This window comes from Branchiostoma lanceolatum, chromosome 16, assembly GCF_035083965.1.
Source record: "Branchiostoma lanceolatum isolate klBraLanc5 chromosome 16, klBraLanc5.hap2, whole genome shotgun sequence".
Taxonomy (NCBI): Eukaryota; Metazoa; Chordata; class Leptocardii; order Amphioxiformes; family Branchiostomatidae; genus Branchiostoma; species Branchiostoma lanceolatum.
The window spans coordinates 15,770,031-15,794,774 of NC_089737.1; the positions used below are offsets into that span (position 1 = coordinate 15,770,031).

The window sequence follows — 24,744 nt, forward strand, 5'->3', positions numbered from 1 at the left end:
ACATTAGATAATTTGTAGCCTAATCTAGCCCCATTCATACCATTTTCTTCCTCTTTGTGGTGATTTAGGGGACATCGAAAAATATAAATGTATGACAATGGGTCGTCCCTTACCCTTTGACCCAGAGTGTTGGCCGCCATGTCCATCAGCTGAAGAAGTAGTGGTGGGTAAATTTCTCCCATTTTCACTAATTTCTCACCCTCATAGACATTATGGCAGGATGTTTTACAACAGATTATAACATAAGGTTTTCTTTAACAAAACAGTGGTGGATGCAGGGGTGGGTTTCCTCCCTAATGTCTCTAGAAGGTGAAAATAATTTGTCAAGCCGGCCCACTTTTTTCATGCGTGACTTCGGGGCTTTGTAATAATTGCCCCCCTCCCTCACTTTCATTTGGTGAAATTGCATCCTCGCCGCACGAGAAATACAGGATCCAGAATCACAAGGTCACGGGAGAGACAGGGAAGGACAAATCTAGAGCAGAAGTAAGCAGAGTTTACGGCTTCCATGGCGAGATGTCTGACTAAAAACATGCGGACAGGCGATGAGATTCCATAGTGATCGCCATGCGCGAAGTCGACACGGGAAAACATGGAACAAAAACAACCTCTCGGGCGGGCGTTTCGGGTCTGAATTGACCGTTAGAACCGTTCCTGTAGTTTTATTGTTGGCCCGACGGACAGGTTTAGATAGGGTGGTGATTTTTGGAGGTCCTTGTGGCGCTTTTGTCGGTTGCTATGTTGTTAGTTTGTATTTCCTGTACGTGTCTGTGTGAGTTCCGCATTGCTTCTCCAAACAACCACCTGTGCGGGGACGTTTCCTCTCGGTTCGTGCAATCTTAAAAACTGTCTGGTGTTCTGTTATAATGAAAGAAGCGAAGTGTGTAGTTTTCTTAAAAGGGAAAGTTTTTCCATGTAAGTCTGTTATTTTTTTAATGGCTTCAAAATGAATGACAATGGAATTTTGTATCACATGAATTTTTGTAAGATGTTTTTCCTGTGTGATTTCAGAGATGGGTTATTTTGGTTTGTTTCACCTTGTTGTCTCCTCGTTCATAGATTTGGTCCTTTTAGTTTTAAGAAATTTGTTGGCAAATTTGTTGTGCTTGTGAATGGTGGAAAAAGGATACCTCAAACTCAAAGATGTCCCAAAAGTACTGATCCTGAACCCTGAAGTCCTGTTACTGACAGCTTTGATACAGTTGGGACCGAAATTATGTGTAGGAAACACTTGAAAAGAAAGTTCTTTGTTCCTAACATCGAAAACCCAATGTTTTTAATAGAGATGACGACACAATGGGATAATTCACTGTCCCAAGGCCACATCGATTCATAACCATGTGTGCTGATTACCACTTTACATTCAATGGCTAGAGCAGTAATTTGCACTTTCATGGCAAATGGAAAGTTCTAAGGCTTCAATCACAACTGTGTGATAACAAGGCAATGCCAGTGTACATGTACATGCAGTTATCTGTGAAATATCATGTAACATGGCCTGGTGCCTGTCAAAGTCCAGGCGAATGATCATCTAATGCTTTAATGTGACTACCTGGCTGGTGGTGATGCTACACAAAGTGCTAAAAACAAGTGACAGACAGATTTTGATGTAATTTGTGTACATTGAATATAGTGAACCTGGAACCGTTTCACCCTTGAATTGATTAATTGATTGATTGATTCAATGATTGGGATCAGCCAATGTTCATGTTGCAATATGAAGTTTGGCTTGTTTACCGTCTGTGGACTACGCCATGTTTGAACATGACGTCACAGCGGCCACTTTGGTTTGTTGAATCTGGAATAGTCAGACCAGTATATAATGTACAGTATAATGTCATAGTTACATGACTGTATAAAGTCAAATTTACCTGGTAAATGCCAGGTCTAACCACTCCGCATGTTGGACAGTAATACTAGTATATACTTACATCATGCTAGTACTTAGTCGATTTAGGTGAAAAAATGTTTCCCTGCTTTGAAGTTTGATCAATCCTTCATGTCGCTCTATAGATTATATTATTACCATAAGGGTTGTTTACAGTCTGGTGGAGTGCGGCATTTTTTTTGGCTTGTATATCCTTGTATTTCCATCTACACAATTTGTAGTGTTGCTATACTTCCTCATTGCTGGTATTCGTCTCTGAAGGACCGGAAGGTTTGCAAAGCAGTATGGGTAAGGGGATGAAGTCTGCCATCTCTGATTGCCTTGTTTGTTTGGTCCGTTAAGTTTTGGTATGTGATGACAGAATGTTTCATATGATTGTTATTTTTGTATAATTTTGACCTATTTCTTTATAAATTGTTATTCATTATAATACTTATTATGTTTACAACTCAAAATTCACTTTGTAATTCCTATTATTTTCATTCGTTTCATTAGGATTTATGTTACAATTCCAATTTCTTCTTTCGTTAATTTCTCTTAGTTTTGATTATATATAATTTTGTAAAAATTCCATTTGTGTAGTTTAGGGGAGGCCCCCGAAAAGCCTTATAGGCTTCTGGCCTCCCCTGCATGTATTCTTTGCTCTATTTATCTTTGTTTTATATTGTACACATGCAAATAAACAATAAACAATAAATAAACAATAAACAAAGTTTCTTCCCTGCTGTTCCCAGAACTGGTTGATACAGAGTGAAATCAGGTCACCATTGGGTGCATCGTGAGCAGTCGTGGGAAGCTGACACTACCCGAGGACTCCCCCTCACCCGAAACCCCCAGGAGAACCTCGTACAACAGCATCAAGAATACAGGTAAACCCCAAACAGATCCTCCTAAATTCTAAATTTTGTGAGATGTTGCTAAGCATTAGTACAATGTGTATCAAGGAAAAGCAACTTTACAACACAAGGATTCGATGTATTTTAATTGAAAAGAGTAGGGGTCCTTCTCGGTGTGAGTGGATCAAACCTTACAGTCTGGTCCGGGTTGACATCTTAAAAAGGTGATAGTCAGTTCGTCACCTATTAATGTATTATGTCCATCCTTCCCAAATGTGGTAAATCTCAATAAATGAATAAAAAATGAACCAACATTTGACTCAGTGATTAAAAGTAACATGTGCAAATTGCAAGCTTTGTAATGTATTGTATTGTACATGTATATACATGTATGTGGGTAGAAGAAAGAGAGTACTCCCTCGCAAGTTGCATATACATCATGTGGGCCTGTTTTCTGTCAGAGAGAAACCACCATGCAAAGGTACATGTATGTACAGACAACAGAACATTCAAAATGCAGAAGGCGGTTGCCTCAAAAGAAAGATGAAATGCTAGTGACCACCTTTACATGATAAAGACTGCCTGGCCAATGTGTCCACTTTTTGGTGGTCCCGTAGATGATTTTTCCCATTGACACAATCATTAAGAATCCTGTCTATATAGTGATTACCTACATGCACATATAGACCAAATTTTATCGGTCCCCTGAGTGGTCTTCTTGGGCGGTTGTGACTACATGTATATGTGTTGGAAGACTGTGATTAACATACTGAGAGTACATCAAGGGCTGTTTTCTGTCAGAGAAGCCATGCGAGACTCAGTACATCTGTCAAGCGGTGCATTTGTCTCATGACGTCTCACTCCAGACTGGTACCGTATGATGCTCTACTTTATCAGGGCTGAACATCATTAGTTTTTGTGGACAAGAGGCTAATTTACAATTTTGTATTATCTATAGGGCAACACTGATACATGGACATATGTACGTATACAATTGCCAGGAAAAGTTGTAAGTCGTGGCATGCAGATTGATTAAAGGTGCCCTAAGCAATATTAGGGCACTGAAAGTCACATATTCAAAATCAATCTTTTTTTCTGATTTCTATCCATAGTAAGTTTAGATAACACTATCCAATCACATCGACCATCATGGAGCAAAAATGCAATGTGGTTGTGTGGTGGGAACTCACTGAAAATCTGAGCACTTGGAGGCCAGGCATCATTTCAAATCTTCCGAACATGCACGATTCTGACCGATAAGTCCCGAACGCTTCCGAAGAAATAATCACGTGGTCATGGCTCAATGTGCTTGGGCATTGTGACGTCACGCGGCCGGAAGTTACCGAAAATTGTCGACAGAAAACGGTTACGGCTGGATTCTGGGCTGATTTTTGGGGGGACCCAATAAATAAAATACTCCTTTTGTGGCTTGCTTCTGTGCTATTTTTGAACACCCAAAGTATGAAATAATGATGCAGATGTGCTAATATGGGGTAGCAAATGTCAATTTCAACTTCACCAAACAGAATTGTTTTCCCCAGAATATTTCAAGTTTTACCCCCTGAAATCGCTTAGGGCACCTTTAAGGAAGAAGAGCTCAAGCACAGTAATACGTATAGCTAAATTTAGTGATTTTATTTTTACAGTGTATGCAGCTTTTTCTAACCCAGGGCTGAATGAATATCTACTTCTTTTGTATCTATCTCCTTCACCCTTTTTCTTAAGTCTATCTTTAGTCTATCTTATTGCTTTGATCATAAGTCATTACTAGTGTTGCATTGGCCACACCTTTTCCAAGAAAATAATTACTACCAGATAAGTGTGCCTGACTGTAACTGCTGCTAGAAATAAAGAACACGATAATAATGGTAAATGGTTTATTGGCATGAAAGAACGTTGCAGTCGCAGTCTGAATCGCACCATTTATAACAAGTTTGAAATAAGAATATGGTCCATTTGAATGAATTTGAATGACTTGATGAAACTGCAGACGACATGTTATAGATATACATTGGTAAAGGTTGGACATCCAGGTAAACAATATATAAAGACAATTCAAACCTTACGACTGGATAATGATATATATGTTTAAGTATTGATTAAGAAAATAATCATAATTAAAGAATAAAAATAATTAAAGATAATGGTGATTTGAAATAATGATAATTCAAAAACTGAACAGTGAAAAGATAGCATCTAAGAGAATGATATCTCTATTCAACCATACATGTATCTGTAATTGCACCTAGAAGGTAACACCTGTATCTAGATCTCTGTGCACACCTGAGTGAGTAACATGACTCACCTGTGTGATTGACAGGTGAGGTAATTATCCCAGGTAAGTGAACATGTCACCATGAGTGCTCGGTGCTTAATGATGTACATGATGTCGGGAGAGCATTAGCACAGGGCAATTTACATAGCTGCAAGGGCAAACCTCTTTTCTGTGTTGTACAGGGCTCGAAATTTGTTATTGGATATATGTATATGTGTACTGGTGCACCTTACCAAAACATTTTAGGTGCACAGAAAAATTGGATGACATTGTACATGAAAAACTAGGTGCCCAAAATAGATTTTTGTATTTGCGCTCGAATATGTTTTTTCTGACATTTGCATTTCAATACTAGTGTACAATAGCACCTTTACATAATGTAACCATACACAATCATGTACTAATACAGCCACAATCAAAAATTATCTTTGGTGCACAAAAGGGTACATGCAATTAGTATTGGAGCTCTGTTTAGTTCTTAATAGTTGACATATGACTTTGGGTTTGGCTAATGTAAATTTGGCTTGCTACATTTTACATACAGTACACGACTGTACTATAATCAAGGAACTGTAGAAATTTGTTCCTGAAAGAATGCTCTGCTATTTTTTCTTAGATTGTTGCATTTTGCTGTAAATGTGATTTTTTGCTGAGGGTGAAATAAACAGTAAAATGCATTACTACTGAGATGCTACTGGGTAATTCTCAAAAGAATCAGTAACAGTTGTTTCAGATATCATCCATAGTGTGACTGAGAATGAGTCAGTCTCTAGTCACTGATGAAAGATAGTGAATGCTACATCACAATAGTAGTGGTGCATTGTAAAAATTATTCTTTATGTCATAAATGGGCCAGGATAACGTTCGATATGGGTGTTCCGGTCTGGGTGATATTTTGGGATATTACATGAGGTTCAACTTTTATCACACAGGCTTCCATAGAATGTTTTGAACCCACTCCACATGCGCAGGTTACACCGCTGTCGAAGGTTTTCCTTTTGAGGCAGTGGAAGACGAATTTACTCCAATTATAATTTGTGTTATTCGATTTTAATAGTACATGTATATATCTATGTGTTTGACATGTGCATCTGTCAAGTTGTTTTTGTTGTTTTTAGAGCATCAGAGATCAGCAGACATTGGGCGAATTGCGAGTAAGATGAACATGTGCATCAGTGAAGTTGTGTTTGTTTGTTGTTTACTGTTGTTGTTGTTGTTTACAGAGCGTGGGAGATCAGCAGACATTGGGCGAATTGCGAGTAAGCACGTGAAGGTGGCGGTGACCGACAGGCCATCGTCCCGCAGCAAGGGAGAGCCCAACAACAACCGCAACAACACAGGTACGGAACACACTGGTTCTAATCCCAACAACAACACAGGTACGGAACACACGGGTTCTAATCCCAACAACAACCGCAACAACACAGGTACGTCAGACACGGGTTCTAATCCCAATAACAACCGCAACAACACAGGTACGTCAGACACGGGTTCTAATCCCAACAACAACCGCAACAACACAGGTACGTCAGACACGGGTTCTAATCCCAATAACAACCGCAACAACACAGGTATGTCAGGCACGGGTTCTAATCCCAACAACAACCGCAACAACACAGGTACGTCAGGCACGGGTTCTAATCCCAACAACAACCGCAACAACACAGGTACGTCAGGCACGGGTTCTAATCCCAACAACAACCGCAACAACACAGGTACGGAACACACGGGTTCTAATCCCAACAACAACCGCAACAACACAGGTATGTCAGGCACGGGTTCTAATCCCAACAACAACCGCAACAACACAGGTACGTCAGACATGGGTTCTAATCCCAACAACAACCGCAACAACACAGGTACGTCAGACACGGGTTCTAATCCCAACAACAACCGCAACAACACAGGTACGTCAGACACGGGTTCTAATCCCAACAACAACCGCAACAACACTGGTACGTCAGGCACGGGTTCTAATCCCAACAACAACCGCAACAACACAGGTACGTCAGACACGGGTTCTAATCCCAATAACAACCGCAACAACACAGGTACGGAACACACGGGTTCTAATCCCAACAACAACCGCAACAACACAGGTACGTTAGACACGGGTTCTAATCCCAATAACAACCGCAACAACACAGGTACGTCAGACACGGGTTCTAATCCCAATAACAACCGCAACAACACAGGTACGTTAGACACGGGTTCTAATCCCAACAACAACCGCAACAACACAGGTACGTCAGACACGGGTTCTAATCCCAATAACAACCGCAACAACACAGGTACGGAACACATGGGTTCTAATCCCAACAACAACCGCAACAACACAGGTACGTCAGACACGGGTTCTAATCCCAATAACAAACGCAACAACACAGGTACGGAACACATGGGTTCTAATCCCAATAACAAACGCAACAACACAGGTACGTCAGACACGGGTTCTAATCCCAACAACAACCGCAACAACACAGGTACGTCAGACACGGGTTCTAATCCCAATAACAACCACAACAACACAGGTACGTCAGACACGGGTTCTAATCCCAACAACAACCGCAACAACACAGGTACGTCAGACACGGGTTCTAATCCCAATAACAACCGCAACAACACAGGTACGGAACACACGGGTTCTAATCCCAACAACAACCGCAACAACACAGGTACGGAACACACGGGTTCTAATCCCAACAACAACCGCAACAACACAGGTACGTCAAGCATGGGTTCTAATCCCAACAACAACCACATTTACAACAACACAGGCACGCAATCCCAACAACAACTGCAACAACACAGGTACGTCAGACACGGGTTCTAATCCCAACAACAACCGCAACAACACAGGTACGTCAGACACGGGTTCTAATCCCAACAACAACCGCAACAACACAGGTACGGAACACATGGGTTCTAATCCCAACAACAACCGCAACAACACAGGTACGTCAGACACGGGTTCTAATCCCAACAACAACCGCAACAACGCTGGTACGTCAGGCATGGGTTCAAAGCCCGGTTTACTTTATTTTCATTCACTGACTAAGATATAGCCTGAGTGTCATCCGGTTTCAGTTCCAGTAGGTATGTCACACCATTTTTTTTGGTAAGATATAACTTGCTGAAATTGTTGCCAAAGTACAGATCAGATTCTTCCGCTTAATATGCTTTTTATCCTGTCAAAATCGGACAAAGTTGAAATTTTTCAGAATTTTTCAAAGTTGAAAAGTTGGACGTTTTCATTAGAAGACACTTATCTATTGCCCCTATGGGAATGATTGACCTCAACATGGCACCAGAAATGACCACAAGTCCACAGTTATTTACATAGTTTTTAATGTAACTCTTAAACACTTTGACCAATATTGTTCAGATTTTCAGCATTTAAAGATAATATAATTGGACAGACTGTCATGTTTTATTTTTGACCTATATTCAGTATATTATCTTAATAAGCCCTAATTAACCCTAACTAATTTATTCATCCACAATAGTGCCTATCTATTAACATACATTTCTAAACATGCTGAAAACTGAAGAAGGAACAAGATGTTCTGACTATCTTGTTGTTGAACAGATCATTATGAGAATAATGTATTTTTGCAGTCTTGGCTAATTGCAAGATATGCAAATGAGGGTAATTATCCTCAACAGGATGAACTGAACTGATCCTCAAATACACATGTACAACCAGTTGTTTTACTTATCCTTATTTGTACTACCTATTCCCTAAAACAACTTTCAACTGTTAACCTACATTACATGTTGACTTAAGCACAGGAATGTTTACAACAGGAGCAATAATAGATCTATATGAAGATGTGTTAATTGGCAATAAACTAATGAGCCATATATAGTAAAAGGCATACATTGTTAATGATGTACACTGATATTGGCTGCTACATGAACTCACTGATGTTGTAAGCTTGATGAAACAGGTTCCTAACAATGTCTATATTTAAAAAAAAATTAATATTCCAATGCTTAATAAGTTAAATAGGCTAATTAACATCATGATCAATCAGAATGATAATAGTATGGTGCTATTATAAGTATCAATACCTATGTTACCCATTCTAATAAGATCTCTGATTGGTACATATAATAAGTTACCTACAGTACAGCAGACTTACAAGTTACTTTCTGACTAGTACAGTATCAGTAATTAATTCAGTGTTCAAGTTATTCTCCTGAAGTAGCTTCTTCCCTTGAAAATTTGAAGAAGGAAATTGAATTTTCGTCACCAAACACTTGATCTGATGTTTGTGTAATCTTCAACTTGTTCAAGTTTGCTTGAAGGCATCCCACGTTCTCTGCACAGATGTACCAGATATGCCACCTTTGTATCCACTGGAAAATCAAAAAAAGGACCGATCTGAATGAAGATCATACAACTGTGTGACAAATTCGGACTGTATGATCGTAACGATAGTGTATATACACAACATAATTACGACAGTGGAAAATTGTTTGTTGCGTCCAAAGTATGCCATATCATCGGATATGAAAGGTATATTACATTCAGCATAAAATATATCACCATTCTACGGTTAAATAGTGCAGGATTTATGACAATAAGTTCAATTTCGAGCACAGACAAAGTGCGCGATCTCACGCCCCCCTCCCCCGTCACGTATGCGCACACAGCGCACGCCATTTTTCGGGCTGTCGAAAAAAAACTCTCAAAATGTATCGCTAAACCCACAAGCCAAACTCGCCTAAATAGAAACAAAAACCACACCGTGATGACCACAATATATCTATATTTGTGACAGTATAGGGACAAAATTGCTAAATTCAAGAAAAATAGCGAAAATATCCACTTACGACCGGAGGTTTCTACCATTTCGCCCATAACTCCCGCCGACAATGACGTACACACTTTGTCCCACCACTGGCGTGAACCTTGATCTCTGCCCTTTCACCTGAAAACATTTCCAGAGTTCTGCGTGCTACACCGGCTTGTGGCTTTTGAGTTGAAAATGGGACCTCCGCCGGGCGGGCCTCAAAATCGCGTGCCGCGTTCGCGGCGTCAAAACGGGGCGGTTTTTCGCCTGCATCTCCAACTTAAATGATTTTTAGCTCCTTGTTCGATTGATATTTTCAACTAAAAACATGATAGCATGATAGCAAATCATCCATTGATTGTTGACAACGATTTTCAGTGGCGTAATGCATACGGATGATTTTTAAGATTTTTGTAAAAACATTTACTGCCTCGCGCGCCGCCGCATTCTAATGCGGAAACGCGGAGGTTTGACATGCCTAGTTCCAGGCTCTACCTTGGCGAAAGTAGATCCTGGAACTGAAACAGGATAACACGCTGGCTAACTAAGATACAGGGAGAACCCAACAACACAGGTACTGATATACAGGACACGGATTAGAAGCCCGTTGTTTGTTATCTGAGCTAAGACAAAAATACAAAGGAAAGCCCAACAATAACACTGGTACACAAGAATCATGGGATTGAATCATGAGAGCTAGATCGGAGAGGGAGACAACACAAATACATGTAGACATTTTGTTTTTATACAGGCCTTAAAAATTAATCTATTCAGTTTTTTTACCAATTTTTTATCGTAACTTTTCCACAGGTGGAATGGCAGAGGCAGAGTCCACACCAGACATGTTAGTCAGTGGTGACACCAACCCCAATGCTACGGAGGGTCCGCCCGAGAAGCGCCCGTGTAACGAGGTGGAGCACATGGACACAGACACGCCACCGCCGCCCCCGAAGAACGATTCTCCGTCCACACCGAAAGCAGGGGGAGATATGGACACGGACCGGAACACAAACACCACCAATGTTAACGGTAACTATTTGTGCAATCAGATATCTCTAGATCTTTTCTCTACCTACATGTACATCTTAAATGCTTGAACACATGGACACAGACACACCACCGCCGACCCCGAAGAACGATTCTCCGCAAACGCCGAAAGCGGGGGGTGACATGGACACGGACCGAAACCCAAACACCACCAATGTTAACGGTAACTACATGTGCAATCAGATATCTCTAGATCTCTTCTCTACCTACATCTTAAATGTTTGTACACATGCATGAACACATGGACACAGACACGCCCCCGAAGAACGATTCTCCGCAAACGCCGAAAGCGGGGGGAGACATGGACACGGATCGAAACACAAACACCACCAATGTTAACGGTACCCATCTGTGCAACCCGTTGATCTCTTCCCTACCTACATCTTAAATTGTCAGACAGACTGTTACATTAGTACTTTTTGATACAGCTACATTGTAGGTGGCACTACAGGATAGTGGCCCTCTGTTCAAGTCACACACACACATATTGGTTTCAATAAAAGACCACCTTTTTATCTTAGCGAAATATTGACAGCTGTTGCTGATTATGGATACTTAAATCATTTGTCTGTCTGTCACCAGTCACCAGACAGACTGCAGTTCTTCCTGATACAGCTAGGTGGCTCTGCATAACAGTAACCCATGTCCATGTCCTAATGTCTCTGTCTTCATCTAGGTGAGGTGATGGTGGAGGAACTGATGGAGGAAGAGGACGAGTCTCGTGCCGAGGCAACCTTCCGATTCACTGTCGAGAACTTTAGCAAGGTCTGTTTGTTCGCTTGCTTGTTCGTTTGTTTGTGTTATTAGGGTCTGTATTTGTGTCGCATAAATTGCAGGCTATTCTACCAGGAGTCCCCTACAATACAATTAAATAAAATGTAAAAGAAAAAAACTCATATACAATTGGTAGGCAAAAAAAATGTCAGTGGTGAACTTAAAAGTTGGCGAGAGGTCAACACGGAAACATAATCTGGGTATTGTATGCAAAGAAATGTGAAATTGTATAACTGACAAAACTATAAGTAACTGAACTGAACATAAGTGTCATTACAAGTAAGGAAACACTGCTGAGCCCACCAGAGTTCATCCGGCACCTATTAGCATATAACCTTGTCATTGTTTGTTTATTCATTTTGTTTGTTTTGTACCTGCAGGTGAAGGAAACTCAGCTGAGCCCACCTGTGTTCATCCGGAACCTGCCCTGGAAGATCATGGCCATGCCGCGCCACAACCCCAACGCCGAGCGCCCCAACAACAAGAGCCTGGGCTTCTTCCTGCAGTGTAACGCTGACTCTGACAGTTCCTGGTCCTGCAGTGCTTCAGCAGAGCTGCGGCTTATTCCACAGAAGGATGGGGTATGTTTTCATTCGTTAGCACATAACGAGCACATTAATTAGTTAAGAGCCTGGGGTTCTTCCTGCAGTGTAACGCTGACTCCGACAGTTCCTGGTCCTGCAGTGCTTCAGCAGAGCTGCAGCTTATTCCACAGAAGGATGGGGTATTTTTTTTTATTTAGTACATAACAAGTAATTAGTTAAGAGCCTGGGGTTCTTCCTGCAGTGTAACGCTGACTCCGACAGTTCCTGGTCCTGCAGTGCTTCAGCAGAGCTGCGGCTTATTCCACAGAAGGACGGGGTTTGTTTTTATTCGTTAGCACATAACGAGTACAGTAATTAGTAAAGAGCCTGGGGTTCTTCCTGCAGTGTAACGCTGACTCCGACAGTTCCTGGTCCTGTAGTGCTTCTGCAGAGCTTCGGCTTATTCCACAGAAGGACGGGGTATGGTTTTTTTTATTCAGTACATAACGAGTAATTAGTTAAGAGCCTGGGGTTCTTCCTGCAGTGTAGCTACGTCTCTTGACCTGAGCCAAAGTGTGACGTCATCAATGGGTTGGTAAGCACGTAGCTTTGTGCACAGATTTAGCGTTTGCATTTATTGTATATGGCAATTACATAGATGCACCTTTGTGCAAATAATTCATAAAATGATTTCCTTTCTTTTCCAGGTCGAGACGTTTAACCGGAAGATCCAGCACATCTTCTACAGCAAGGAGAACGACTGGGGCTTTGCGCACTTCATGCCATGGCACGAGGTCGGCGACACGCAGAAGGGGTTCATAAAGGTAACGCAAAAATGTCAGATTCAGATTTAGTACAATTAACTTTTTTCCATCCGGTGGTACGGACATGTTGAACGTGCCAGTGGCTGCATCAACACCATCTCCAAAATGCAGTTGCCAGGCAGCAGAGGTCGTGGTAGACCTAGGAAATCGTGGATGGAGTGTGTCAGGAAGGACATGAAGGTGTGCGGCCTGACCAGCGTTAGCCCCCTGGACAGAGCTGCAAAATACTGGATACTACTACATACTACTACTAAAATATACATTGTGTTTTCCTTATGTGTTTTATAAGATATTGCACAGTGTACACAATTCAGCTTTTAGCTGCCATGTTACACTTCTTATTAATAAACTATTCATTCATTCATTCATACCTTGATACAATTCAAACTCTACCACTGGATGCATTACAGAGATTACTTCCAGACGTTTCCAGTGACATCCATCACTCTTCTTAGCGTCACTAGAACTAGAGTTTGAATTGTATATAAATATTGTTTACCTGGATGTCTAACCTTCATCAACATTCATTCATTCATTCATTCAAGGACGACCGGATTCTCCTGGAGGTCTACGTGAACGCGGACGCGCCCCACGGCGTCGCCTGGGACTCCAAGAAGCACACTGGGTACGTCGGGTTGAAGAACCAGGGCGCGACCTGTTACATGAACTCTCTCCTCCAGACTCTCTTCTTCACCAACCAGCTCCGCAAGGCCGTGTACCAGATGCCGACCGAGAGCGACGACCAGTCGAAGAGCGTCGCGCTGGCCCTCCAGAGGATATTCTACGAACTGCAGCACAACGACAAGCCGGTGGGAACGAAGAAGCTGACGAAGTCCTTCGGCTGGGAGACTCTGGACTCCTTTATGCAGCACGACGTGCAGGAGCTGTGCCGCGTGCTGTTAGACAACATGGAGAGTAAGATGCGAGGGACGTGCGTCGAGGGGACCATCCCCCGCCTCCTGGAGGGGAAAATGATCTCCTTCATCAAATGCAAACACATAGACTACATGTCCTCGCGCACGGAGCCCTTCTACGACATCCAGCTTAACATCAAGGGCAAGAAGAACTTGTACGAATCATTCCAGGACTATATCGCCACGGAAACCATGGACGGGGAGAATAAGTACGACGCGGGGAAGTTCGGGCTGCAAGAGGCAGAGAAGGGCGTGATTTTCCAGAGTTTCCCGCCTGTTCTCCACCTACACCTCATGAGGTATTGTTACAAAGACTCAGTGCTACCCCAATAGCTAGGCTTTTATTTAGCTAGGATTTATACACAGGGCTTCCAAAAATGGAAAGGGGTTGGCAATACTATATATTATCATTGATATATCATAGACTTCCAAATTTGTACCAATATGGGTTGACCCATAGAGAGCTTTCTAATGATACCAAGTTTGGCCTACTAGAAGGCACTTATGAGATAACTTTTACCCAGGTCCCTTACCCTAGCAATTAGGGTTAGGGGAATGGAGAGGGTTAGGATTAAACATTAAACACTCATAACTTCCCAGCAAAAAACAAGATACATAATATGATTGTATTTGAAAATGGTTTTCAGCTTTCTCTAACTTATGAAGAAACCCTTTACATGATTACGTTTTAATCCTCTGTTAATGATAAAGCACTAATTCAGTCTGTTGACTGTCACTGTTGGACATGTTGTACTTTTAGTTTTATTCATTAAACTGTTACTATAATGATGATTATTATTATTATCAGGTTCCAGTACGACCCCAACACCGACACGAACATAAAGATCAACGACCGCTGCGAGTTCCACGAGAAAATCAACCTGGACAAGTTTGTCCAGAACCCAGATGCAAAGGACCCGGCGGTGTACATCCTCCACGCGGTCCTGGTGTGTACCTGCATTTGTATCTGACAGTGTATATCCGGTATAACCGCCCTTCGGCGTAACATACCAGATTCTGTATCTGTATAGCAGGTATAACCGCCCTTCGGCATAACACACCAGCTTCTGTATCTGTGTAGCCGGTATAACCGCCCTTCGGCGTAACGCACCAGCTTCTGTATCTGTATAGCCGGTATAACCACCCTTCGGCATAACACGCCAGCTTCTGTATCTGTATAGCCGGTATAACCGCCCTTCGGTGTAACATACCAGATTCTGTATCTGTATAGCCGGTATAACCGCCCTTCGGCGTAACACACCATGGCCAGCTTCTGTATCTGTATAGCCGGTATAACCACCCTTCGGCGTAACACACCAGCTTCTGTATCTGTATAGCCAGTATAACTGCCCTTCGGCGTAACATACCAGCTTCTGTATCTGTAGGTGTACATTCTTCATGCGATCCTGGTGTGTAACACGCTTTTCCAAGCTCTGCTTCAAAGGCTAAGAACAGGCTAAGAGCATTATCAGAACGTTAAAACTTGCAATATTCTGGATATGGCAATCTTACTTTGGTAACTCTGGCATGTAACTACATGCTGAACCAATAAAATAAATAAATAAATCACAATCTTTGTGATATTGATATTTTACCTCCTCATATTAGTACACTTCTATCATAGTTACATACTTTGGGTCATTTAAAAGGAGCAAAGAAACAAGCCTAATAGTATGTATATCAGGACTGCCCAAATATTAGCCTGGAATCAGCCAGTAGCCATTTCCCAGAAGTAACAACAACAAAAAATTCTTCTTCTTTCCTTTTATATCCTGGATAAGCAGAGATTCTCTATGAATTACCATATACAATGTAAGATGATGTATATTTCCATAGCATGTCCCTTTGGCACAATCGGTAATGCCTTAGCAAAGCGGCATTGCACTACCACTACCTACTTGAAGAAGCATTATGCTTCACCTCAGTTGAGGATGACTGCTTTACTTTTCCTATCCCTGGATAAGATACATGTTTATGATTCCCACTCCATTTAACTCCATCCTACCTCTTACAATACCAAGGAGGTGGTGATTATGACATCATTTTCAAACATCCGATACTACATAGCACAAGATAAAACTTCAGGGCTGAATCACCATATACATGTAATTATAAAGCATATTTCCATAATATCTACCTGTTATAAAACTGCATTGCACTACCACTAGCTGCTTGAAAATGCCTCTTGCTTCACCTCAGTTAAGTTACTGCTTTAAGTAGCGTGCGTAGTCCAGTGGTTAGCGATCTTGCCTCTGGAACTAGAAGCCCAGGGTTCGATCCCGGCTGTGTTGCTCACCCGACATGCACGCTACCGGAAAAGATCGCAGTCCTTAGGACGGGACGTTAAGCCGTGGTCCACTGTTCATTGTGCTATATTCGAAAAGAGCCAGGGGAATTTCCCCGGTACGATGAACCTGTAAATACTGTACATAGCGTCTGTCTTCTTCTCTGTCACGACCAGTGGAAGATTAGCTCTTCAGTGAGCTAAAACTGGATCGAGATCACTTTCCTTTCCTTTTTGATAATTACCTTTTACCTACCGGTTCCAGGTGCACAGTGGGGACAACCACGGGGGGCACTACGTCGTCTACCTGAACCCGCGCGGAGACGGGAAGTGGTGCAAGTTCGACGACGACGTCGTCTCGCGCTGCACGAAGGCTGAGGCGATCGACCACAACTTCGGTGGATTCGACGACGACATTTCCATCAGACACTGCACGAACGCCTACATGTTGGTCTACGTCCGGGAGAGTTGCAAGGAGGAGGTAGGATGCCTAGTCGAACATGGCCTCCCAACCTACCCCCAATCATGGCTGGGAGTGGTTCAGGAGCTACATTTGTAGATCGACTGTGGTCTGCTAGTGTTAAGCGCGGTTGGCTGGTGTTAGGCTGCGCCAGCTGAATGTTTTGCAATTTTCAGGACGTACTATACAGTAGAATCCAGCTATTTGCATTGCTGTTAATAGTATATTTCGGGGATATGCATAAAATTCTGAAAACCCAAACCATTTCCCATTCACTACATTATAAATAAAATGGCATAATTGCATTAGCCATTTTCGCACACTCTTGCTATTTGCATAAAATAATGCCAATGGCAACAGGAAAAACCGGTTGAACATGTCAAAGTCACTAACTCTTATGGATCGTACTATGCAAATGTCATTCAAATGTAAATATATTATGGAAGGTTTCTATGGTAAGACAACACCATATTTGTCCTTTGTGTTTTGACTCAATTGTTATTTGCTGTGATAGGATACAGAAGAATAGAATTGCCAATTTTTCACTAAATTTGCCATCATTTGCACTCAACATGTGTAAATAAACTGATGATATGCTTATGAATTCAATATGTTACATTTTGTATAACCTGGGAGTGAGTGAATTTGACACAAAGTGTGTGTGTTTCCTTCAAGTGCTATGCTAGTAACCACTACAACCCCCTCCCCCCTCAGTGCCGCTCATTTTGTCCCCTAGGGTTAATGGACTACTCCTTATTATTGCATAAAATACTCTGACAAATCGGTTATGCAAATAAGCGGTTTCTACTGTATAAACACTTAAGTTAGACAACAGCCTCATTGCACTACTACTGGACACACGACTCTGGGTAGGGGGCGAGACAAAGGCATTGCCTGTTCCTCTGTCCTGTCCTGATGTGATGAAGTTCTCTCTCTCTCTCTCTATCCAATTTAACGTCTTTTGTTCCCCATCATCTGGGGGTTAGACGTGCTTGCACATGGATGGGGGAGCCCCAGAACTCCTCATCAAGTGCAAGTCCTTTTTTGTAGCAAGAGTTTTTACGGCTGGATGCCCTCCCTAACGCCAACCCAAATAGATAAAGACTAAACAGAAAAGCCTCATACTTTGTCCTTAGTCTGTGGTTCAACCACTTTATGCTTATCCACTTTACCTTGTTACCTTCCCAGGTTCTGTGTCCAGTCAACGAGATCGACATCCCGGACAACTTGATCGAGAGACTCGCCGAAGAGAAGAAGTACGAGCTCCAGCGCAGGAAAGAGCGCAGCGAGGCGCACCTGTACATGCCCGTGCACGTCGTGACGGAGGACCAGTTCTGCGGTCACCAGGGCAACGACATGTTCGACATGGAGCACGTGCACTACAGGACTTTCAAAGTGCTCCGAGAGATGAAGCTGGGGCCGTTCATGGAGATGCTGGCCGGGTCCATGGGTTACCCGGTCGCGCAGATCCGGCCGTGGCCGTTCCAGCAGCGCAGCAACTGCACGTTCCGACCCACCATGATCGACGTCGAGAACGACCTTGAGAAGAGCGTGGTCGTCCTCGCGGAGAACGACCCGCCCTGGTACGTGTTCCTGGAGGTCGTCGAGCCGGACTCGGACGTGGCGTGCCTCCCGCCGTTCGACAAGGACTCGGACGTGATGCTGTTCCTGAAGATGTACGACCCGAAGGCGAAGATGGTGTGCTACGCGGGGCACGTGTATGTCCCCATCAGCACCAGGGTGGAGGAGCTCATACCCATCATGAATCGCCGGGCGGGGTTCCGTAGCGACACAGATCTCATCATGTTCGAAGAGGTAATGAGCCAGATTGTAGCAAAAAGGTCTGAGTTAAACTTGAACTGTATGATAGATAGGGTTTATATTGAGCTGTCATGATGATTTCAGCAGGTTTGTATTGTGGTACACCGACAAATGTAGTAAAAACATCACTGAACTGTCCACATATCTTCCACAAAGTCTTTCTATAGCAATAGCTTCGTTCATCATCATTTTTGTTGTTGTAGAATGTGGTAAATCTTTTCCGATTTTCGCATCTCCAGGTGAAGCCGAACTTGGTGGAGCGGATCCAGGACTACGAGTTGCCGTTGGACAAGGCTCTGGACGAACTGATGGACGGTGACATCATCATCTTTCAGAAGGACGATCCAGAGAACGAGGAGTGTGAACTCCCCACCGCTAAAGACTATTTCAGGTGAGAGAACGGTTAAGTTAAATTTTAAAGGCGAGTCAACTAACCGTGTTCTTGAAACTTCTACTGTTGTGCCAAACATACTTCTACCGTTTGGAGGGTTAGAGGGTACCTACTGTACCTTGTAGATGTACTGCTAACACCTGTTCTGTGCCCCCCTCCCCCAGGGACCTGTACTACCGAGTAGAGGTGGTGTTCTGTGATAAGGGTTAGGGTACCTACTGTACCTTGTGTTGTACTGATTGATTACCCTGTGTTACCCCAGGGACCTGTACTACCGAGTAGAGGTGGTGTTCTGTGATAAGGGTTAGAGTTAGGGTAGCTTGTGTTGTAGATGTACTGATTGTGTGCCTATTCTATGTTCCAGGGACCTTTACTACCGAGTTGAGGTGGTGTTCTGTGATAAGGGTTAGGGTACCTACTGTACCTTGTGTTGTACTGATTGATTACCCTGTGTTACCCCAGGGACCTGTACTACCAAGTTGAGGGTTAGGGTACCTACTGTACCTTGTGTTGTACTGATTGATTACCCTGTGTTACCCCAGGGACCTGTACTACCGAGTAGAGGTGGTGTTCTGTGACAAGACGATGCCCAGCGATCCTGGCTTCAATCTCGTCCTGTCCCAGAGAATGAACTACTTTCAGGTAACACAGTTTTCATAGAATATTTCTACTTTATCACGAAGGAGTGGAGTATTGTTTTTGACGTCTGTCTGTGTGAGTGTGTGTGTGCGTGTGTATGTGTGTGTGCACATGTGTGTGTGTGTGTGTGTGTGTGTGTGCGCGCGTGTGTGTGTGTGTGTGCGCGTGTGTATGTATGTGTGTGTGTTTGTGTGTCTGCCATCTCTGCTTGCTGTTTCCTTAGGATGCAAATTCTTTTCCCTGGACAACCAGAAACAGTTTTGTCTCTTGTCGAAGTGTGACCTTAACTATTGCCTGTCTACAGTTGATCTTTACCACCAGAAACACTTTTAATGTATCCGCAGGTTGCTAAGTGCGTTGCTCAGGAGCTGACCCTGTTGTGTGTTTGTTCCCAGGTTGCTAAGTGCGTTGCCCAGGAGCTGACCCTGTTGTTTGTTTGTTTGTTTGATCCTAGGTTGCTAAGTGCGTTGCCCAGGAGCTGACCCTGTTGTTTGTTTGTTCCCAGGTTGCTAAGTGCGTTGCCCAGGAGCTGACCCTGTTGTTTATTTGTTTGTTTGTTCCCAGGTTGCTAAGTGCGTTGCCCAGGAGCTGACCCTGTTGTTTGTTTGTTCCCAGGTTGCTAAGTGCGTTGCCCAGGAGCTGACCCTGTTGTTTGTTTGTTTGTTTGTTTGTCCCCAGGTTGCTAAGTGCATTGCCCTGGAGCTGACCCTGTTGTTTGTTTGTTTGTTTGTTTGTTCCCAGGTTGCTAAGTGCGTTGCCCAGGAGCTGAACACGGACCCCATGCTGCTGCAGTTCTTTAAGACGCAGGGTTACCGTGACGCCCCCGGCAACCCGCTGCGATGCACGTACGAGGGGACACTTAAGGACCTCCTCAGCAACCTGAAGCAGCGCGGACCCAAGAAGCTGTACTACCAGCGGCTCCGCATCCCCATCAACGAACTGGAGAACAAGAGACAGTTCAAGTGCATCTTCGTTAACAGGTAAGGAGAGACGACGTAGTATTCAGTACTCTCTTGATGTGGTCTTGTTTCATGCTGTAACTCTAACCTTAAATGTCCATCTTTGTTTGCAACTCGCTATTCAACTGATTGAATTTGGTGACGTCAGGAAGCGGCATGTCCCCGGTTTTGAGCGTGAAATGATGCTGTACCCCAGTACACCATAGCCTAATCCTTACACGTACCATTTCCCTATGTGTTATATGATCCATACAACCAAAGATAGCTGAGTGATAAATAAATGTTTGTTTGTTTCTTTGTTCCACAGTAAGTTGAAGGAGGATCGGGAGATGGTTCTGTACCCCAGTAAGAACGGCACGGTTGCAGACCTGTTGGAGGAGGCGGGGAAACAACTTCAGCTGCCTCAGGACGGGGGGTCGGGCAAGCTCAGGTACAGTCCTGGTGGAACTACCGTTTTTTTTCTTCTTAAGTTACATCTCATTTACTAGTATCGACTCTGTTCATCCGAAATATCGTTTTAGATGTCGGGAAGTATTTTATCTAGTTGTAGAGGTTAGATTATCTTTACATATTCTTTTACCTGGATGCCTAACCCTCATCAACGCACCGTAAAGCAATATATTTTCTTGATTCTCAGACATTTGGCATTAGAAATGAGGTGAAAGCAAACAGAAACTGATACATGGGAGGAAAACTTTGACTATATCCACTCATTGAATCTATTTTCTTCTCAATGTTTCACTTAGCATGATGCCTTTTGGATCTGAGACCAAACAAATTGAATTTGTGTCGCCTTAATTAATGTCACATTTTCATTTCTACGTAGCTAATTAGCTGTACTTGTATGAAAGCTAATGGAGTGAATAAAGTATCGAAGTATTCATCTTCCCTCCAGGTTGGTAAAGCTCATTAGCATCAAGATCATGATCATTTTAGATCTGAAAAACAGCAAATTGAGTTGGTGTCACCTTTTATAAAGTTGTGTCTTCCTTTCATCTGCCGTCCAGGTTATTAGAGGTCATTAGCATAAAGATAGTTGTCTTTTGAGATAAGAAAATCCACAACTTCAATTTTTGTAGCCTTTTATAAAATCACATTAAATTTTCATCTGCCGGCCAGGTTATTAGAAGTCATTAGCATCCAGATCACTATCTCTCCAATCGGTGTTGTCTTGAATAAAATAAAGCAGGGTGCGAAATACTTTTTTGAGCCAGGTTGCCCATGTTGCAACCTAGGGCAAATGCTAGGTTGCAAATCCAAATTTCAGGTTGCTCCAGCAACATTCACCGATTTCTTCAAATCAAGCTCGTATGTAGCGTATAATACTACTAATATTTCAAAATATGTATTAGATAGTATTGTGTTCCCATTGACATAACAACATCTTGTTTAGCCGAGGGCAGTGTGTTTTCGTCTTTTGCAGCTCAACTTCCACGATCTATGAAGGGTTTTGGATGGTTTAAAACGAAAAAGTGTTGATTTCTTTATTTCAATTGAAGATTTACCGATTTGCACACTGCGCTACCTGGGTTTGGAATTAACTTGCACCAACCGAAATCTTGTTGCACTGTGCAACGTGCAACCAGGTATTTCGCACCCTGATAAAGTCACATTTTAATTTTCTTCTTTTCTCCAGGTTATTAGAGGTGATTAGCAACAAGATCTTCTGTGTGCAGAAGGAGGACGTGTTGCTGGAGTGCCTGAACAGCCAGGGCACCAAGACCTACCGCATCGAGGAGGTCCCGCAGGAGGAGATCAGCATCCGGGAGGAGGAGCTCCTGGTCCACTGCGCACACTTCTCCAAGGAGGTCTGTTTCCATCTGCATAGAGTTTGAAATTCCTTCTTGGGAATAGGTGCACTGGTGCACCCAACCTAAAAAATTTAGGTGCACAGAAGGAATTTTGGAGCACAACTTGAAATAAATGTTGTTTATCGGTGGGGGGTAGCACTTTGCCCCAAGTGCCTAAAAGTTTGATGCGTAGACCTCCTTTCCTGTTGAGGGTGGGATTGTACAATCATTCTCTCATATTATTAGTGCTTCTCTGATTCCCTGTTCCAACCAACGGCGTTTGCAGTCTAGGATATCTGTGGATTCTAGATTGAATGAGTATCCCCCATTAGCTCCTAAAACAACAGGAGCTCATTGAGTCATTAGCATACAACCTTGACTTACTATTCTATTCACCCATCTGAATCTATTCAGAGTTTTGGTATGAGACCTATTTCTGCCAGATCTTTCTTTAGTCACTGACGAAAGACAGTGGATGCTGTCTAAAACGTCTGTTTCAAAATTTTATCCAGTTGCTTGAGTAACTATTTTTATTGTATCTTATTACCTGGATGTCTAATCTTCATAAACGTAAAACATTCCTTCATTCGTTCCTTCCCTCAGGTGTTTGCGACGTTCGGGACCCCGTTCATGGTGAAGATCCGTCAGGGCGAGGCCTTCGCGGCAATCCGCGGGCAGATCCAGAAGAAGCTGGAGGTCCCGGACAAGGAGTTCGAGAAGTACCAGTTCGCCATCATCGTGATGGGCCGCCAGACCTACATTCCCGAGGAGTACTCCGTCGAGTTGAAGGACTTCCTTCCGCAGATCGTCCCCGGGGGGGCCATGCAGCCCAAACCCTGGCTGGGAATCGACCACATCAACAAAACGGCCAAGAGATCAAGGCCGTACATGTACACAGAGAAGGCCATCAAGATCCACAATTGATGTACAGTTGGCTAGCCTTGTAAGCAGGCCTTGTGGATAGACTGGCACCCGGGCGTGTTGAGACGCAGCCGTTTGGGAGCAGCGAAACTGTGCAAGGGCACGCGTGCTTACTGCAAGACTAGGGGTTAAGGGTTAAAGGTCATTGTCAGTATGTTGGGGCGAATGTGCCTCGTTTTTGTACCATTTAACCTTTGACCTGTACAGACAAAGTTGTACATCTTCAGTGCTGTCTTACTTTCTCGGCTTGTTCCAGAAATGAGCTGAACAAAAATTTTATGTATGAAATGCAAGAATAGTTTAGGTCAAAGAAAAGGACAGTAAAGCCCACGAAATGTTAGCCTGGCTCCCAAAAGTCAGTCTCTGTCTGAAACCACTGGAAATTTGCACCACCGTCACAGGACATAGCACAGTAGTTTTTGTGAGATTAAATTTGGTTCACAGAAACGTCTTGTCTACCTCTCCATCTTGAATGGAGTATTCCTTAGCCTTGTCTTTTGCCATGAGCCACAGTATTACAGAATGTTCCATCGTAATATTTAAGGGGTGGGCAGAAATGTTTTTCAAGGACAATTTGATATGTGCAGAGATGAAAATTAAAGTTGCAAAACTGTTCTTAAGGCTTGAGACATTTTCTTGGCAATCTTTTTTCTTTGGTCGGACAATTAAAGATTACAAAATTGTACATTCAGAAGTCGAAACTGGAAATGTTAAAACTAGGACAACAAATTTTTGTTTGCAAGCTTAGCACGAAAAAAGACTGGTCAAATGCAGTCCTGGTAAAAAAGAGCCATGTTACTATTGTTAAGAAGACTGTGATTGGCTAGTTGTGACAGTAAAGCACTATCCTACTGACTATTGACCAATCACAGGACTTGTAAATTTCCATACAGAAACCGGATTGGTTGATCCATAGATACGTCTTGATATCCCCTGCACCTGATTGGTTCTCAGGATATTTTCGAATCTGCCGATATGGCACTACTTTCCAGCAGTAAAAAGTCCTGGTACCAAGTTTTGGCATAGAAGAACACAGTTGCACAGCATGTATAAACAATAGGAGCACGCTGCAGAATTGTACATTGGTGGCACGTGCAACGTTTGGGAACCTTTGTAAAGAAAACAAGCTTCTACAAACGACTTTCTTAGCAATCCTCTTGATAAGATTGTAGGAAATTCAGACCAGGGACGACACATGCCACTGAAGTTGTGTATTTGTACATGTTAGATCGGTAGGAAGAAGTTGTACCACATTGTATTTCCCAAATGTCGGGCCCAGCGGCTGGGCTCTGTGAAGGCTGGAACTTGTACATACATGTATTAAACTACTTGTTCTTTTGAAACCACAAGATTGTCATCTTTTGTAGAGTATAGACCATAGAAGAACCTCTAACTCAGCCCTTAATTTTGAACAATAAAGTTCTTTACTCCTTAATTTTGAACAATAGATTTCTTTACTCATAACCAAAGAGTATAACATGTACAGCCAACGTTTTGGTGACCGTCTGTCGTCTTCCTCAGGGCAATTATGTGAGGTTCTACTTTGTACTGCTGCTAGGTCCCAAGCTTGCATCCCCCCTCATCCCTGTTCATGACTG

At 42.9% G+C, this 24,744-nt stretch overlaps 2 protein-coding genes across 9 annotated transcripts; both read left to right on the top strand.

Moving 5' to 3' along the window:
* The first annotated feature begins 58 nt into the window (after window positions 1–58).
* Window positions 59–24,495, top strand: LOC136421790 (ubiquitin carboxyl-terminal hydrolase 7-like). Of its 8 annotated transcripts, XM_066409347.1 has the most exons (17): window positions 59–163; window positions 2,623–2,757; window positions 6,223–6,339; window positions 10,609–10,827; window positions 11,522–11,610; window positions 12,000–12,200; window positions 12,851–12,967; window positions 13,513–14,180; window positions 14,690–14,828; window positions 16,431–16,646; window positions 17,814–18,440; window positions 18,686–18,837; window positions 19,380–19,479; window positions 20,218–20,456; window positions 20,743–20,865; window positions 22,072–22,243; window positions 22,829–24,495. In XM_066409347.1, exons 4-17 carry the CDS (start codon window positions 10,614–10,616, stop codon window positions 23,147–23,149), a joined length of 3,378 nt encoding a protein of 1,125 aa, XP_066265444.1. In that variant the 5' UTR covers window positions 59–163; window positions 2,623–2,757; window positions 6,223–6,339; window positions 10,609–10,613; the 3' UTR covers window positions 23,150–24,495. The 8 variants fall into 8 exon arrangements, with proteins under 8 accessions (XP_066265444.1, XP_066265443.1, XP_066265447.1 ...); XM_066409346.1 differs by lacking the exons at window positions 59–163; window positions 2,623–2,757; window positions 6,223–6,339 and adding an exon at window positions 7,886–7,954; XM_066409350.1 differs by lacking the exons at window positions 59–163; window positions 2,623–2,757; window positions 6,223–6,339; window positions 22,072–22,243; window positions 22,829–24,495 and adding exons at window positions 7,886–7,954; window positions 21,443–21,497.
* LOC136421523 (GATA zinc finger domain-containing protein 14-like) lies at window positions 5,688–7,832 on the top strand. The gene is made up of 4 exons (XM_066408850.1): window positions 5,688–5,697; window positions 6,223–6,426; window positions 6,523–7,482; window positions 7,540–7,832. The coding sequence occupies exons 1-4, from the start codon at window positions 5,688–5,690 to the stop codon at window positions 7,830–7,832; spliced, it is 1,467 nt and encodes a 488-aa protein (XP_066264947.1).
* Window positions 24,496–24,744: the final 249 nt, after the last annotated feature.

What these genes read in the sequence shown, in the direction of transcription:
- LOC136421790 (XM_066409346.1), top strand. Translation starts at nt 7,918, where the DNA reads ATGGGTTCTAATCCCAACAACAACCGCAACAACACAG. An exon ending in CGCAGAAGGGGTTCATAAAG is followed by an intron (nt 12,968 to 13,512) that starts GTAACGCAAAAA and finishes CATTCATTCAAG; the next exon opens with GACGACCGGATTCTCCTGGA. An exon ending in GGGGGGTCGGGCAAGCTCAG is followed by an intron (nt 20,866 to 22,071) that starts GTACAGTCCTGG and finishes TCTTTTCTCCAG; the next exon opens with GTTATTAGAGGTGATTAGCA.
- LOC136421523 (XM_066408850.1), top strand. An exon ending in CAACAACCGCAACAACACAG is followed by an intron (nt 6,427 to 6,522) that starts GTACGTCAGACA and finishes GCAACAACACAG; the next exon opens with GTACGTCAGACACGGGTTCT. An exon ending in CAACAACCGCAACAACACAG is followed by an intron (nt 7,483 to 7,539) that starts GTACGTCAGACA and finishes CAGGTACGTCAG; the next exon opens with ACACGGGTTCTAATCCCAAC.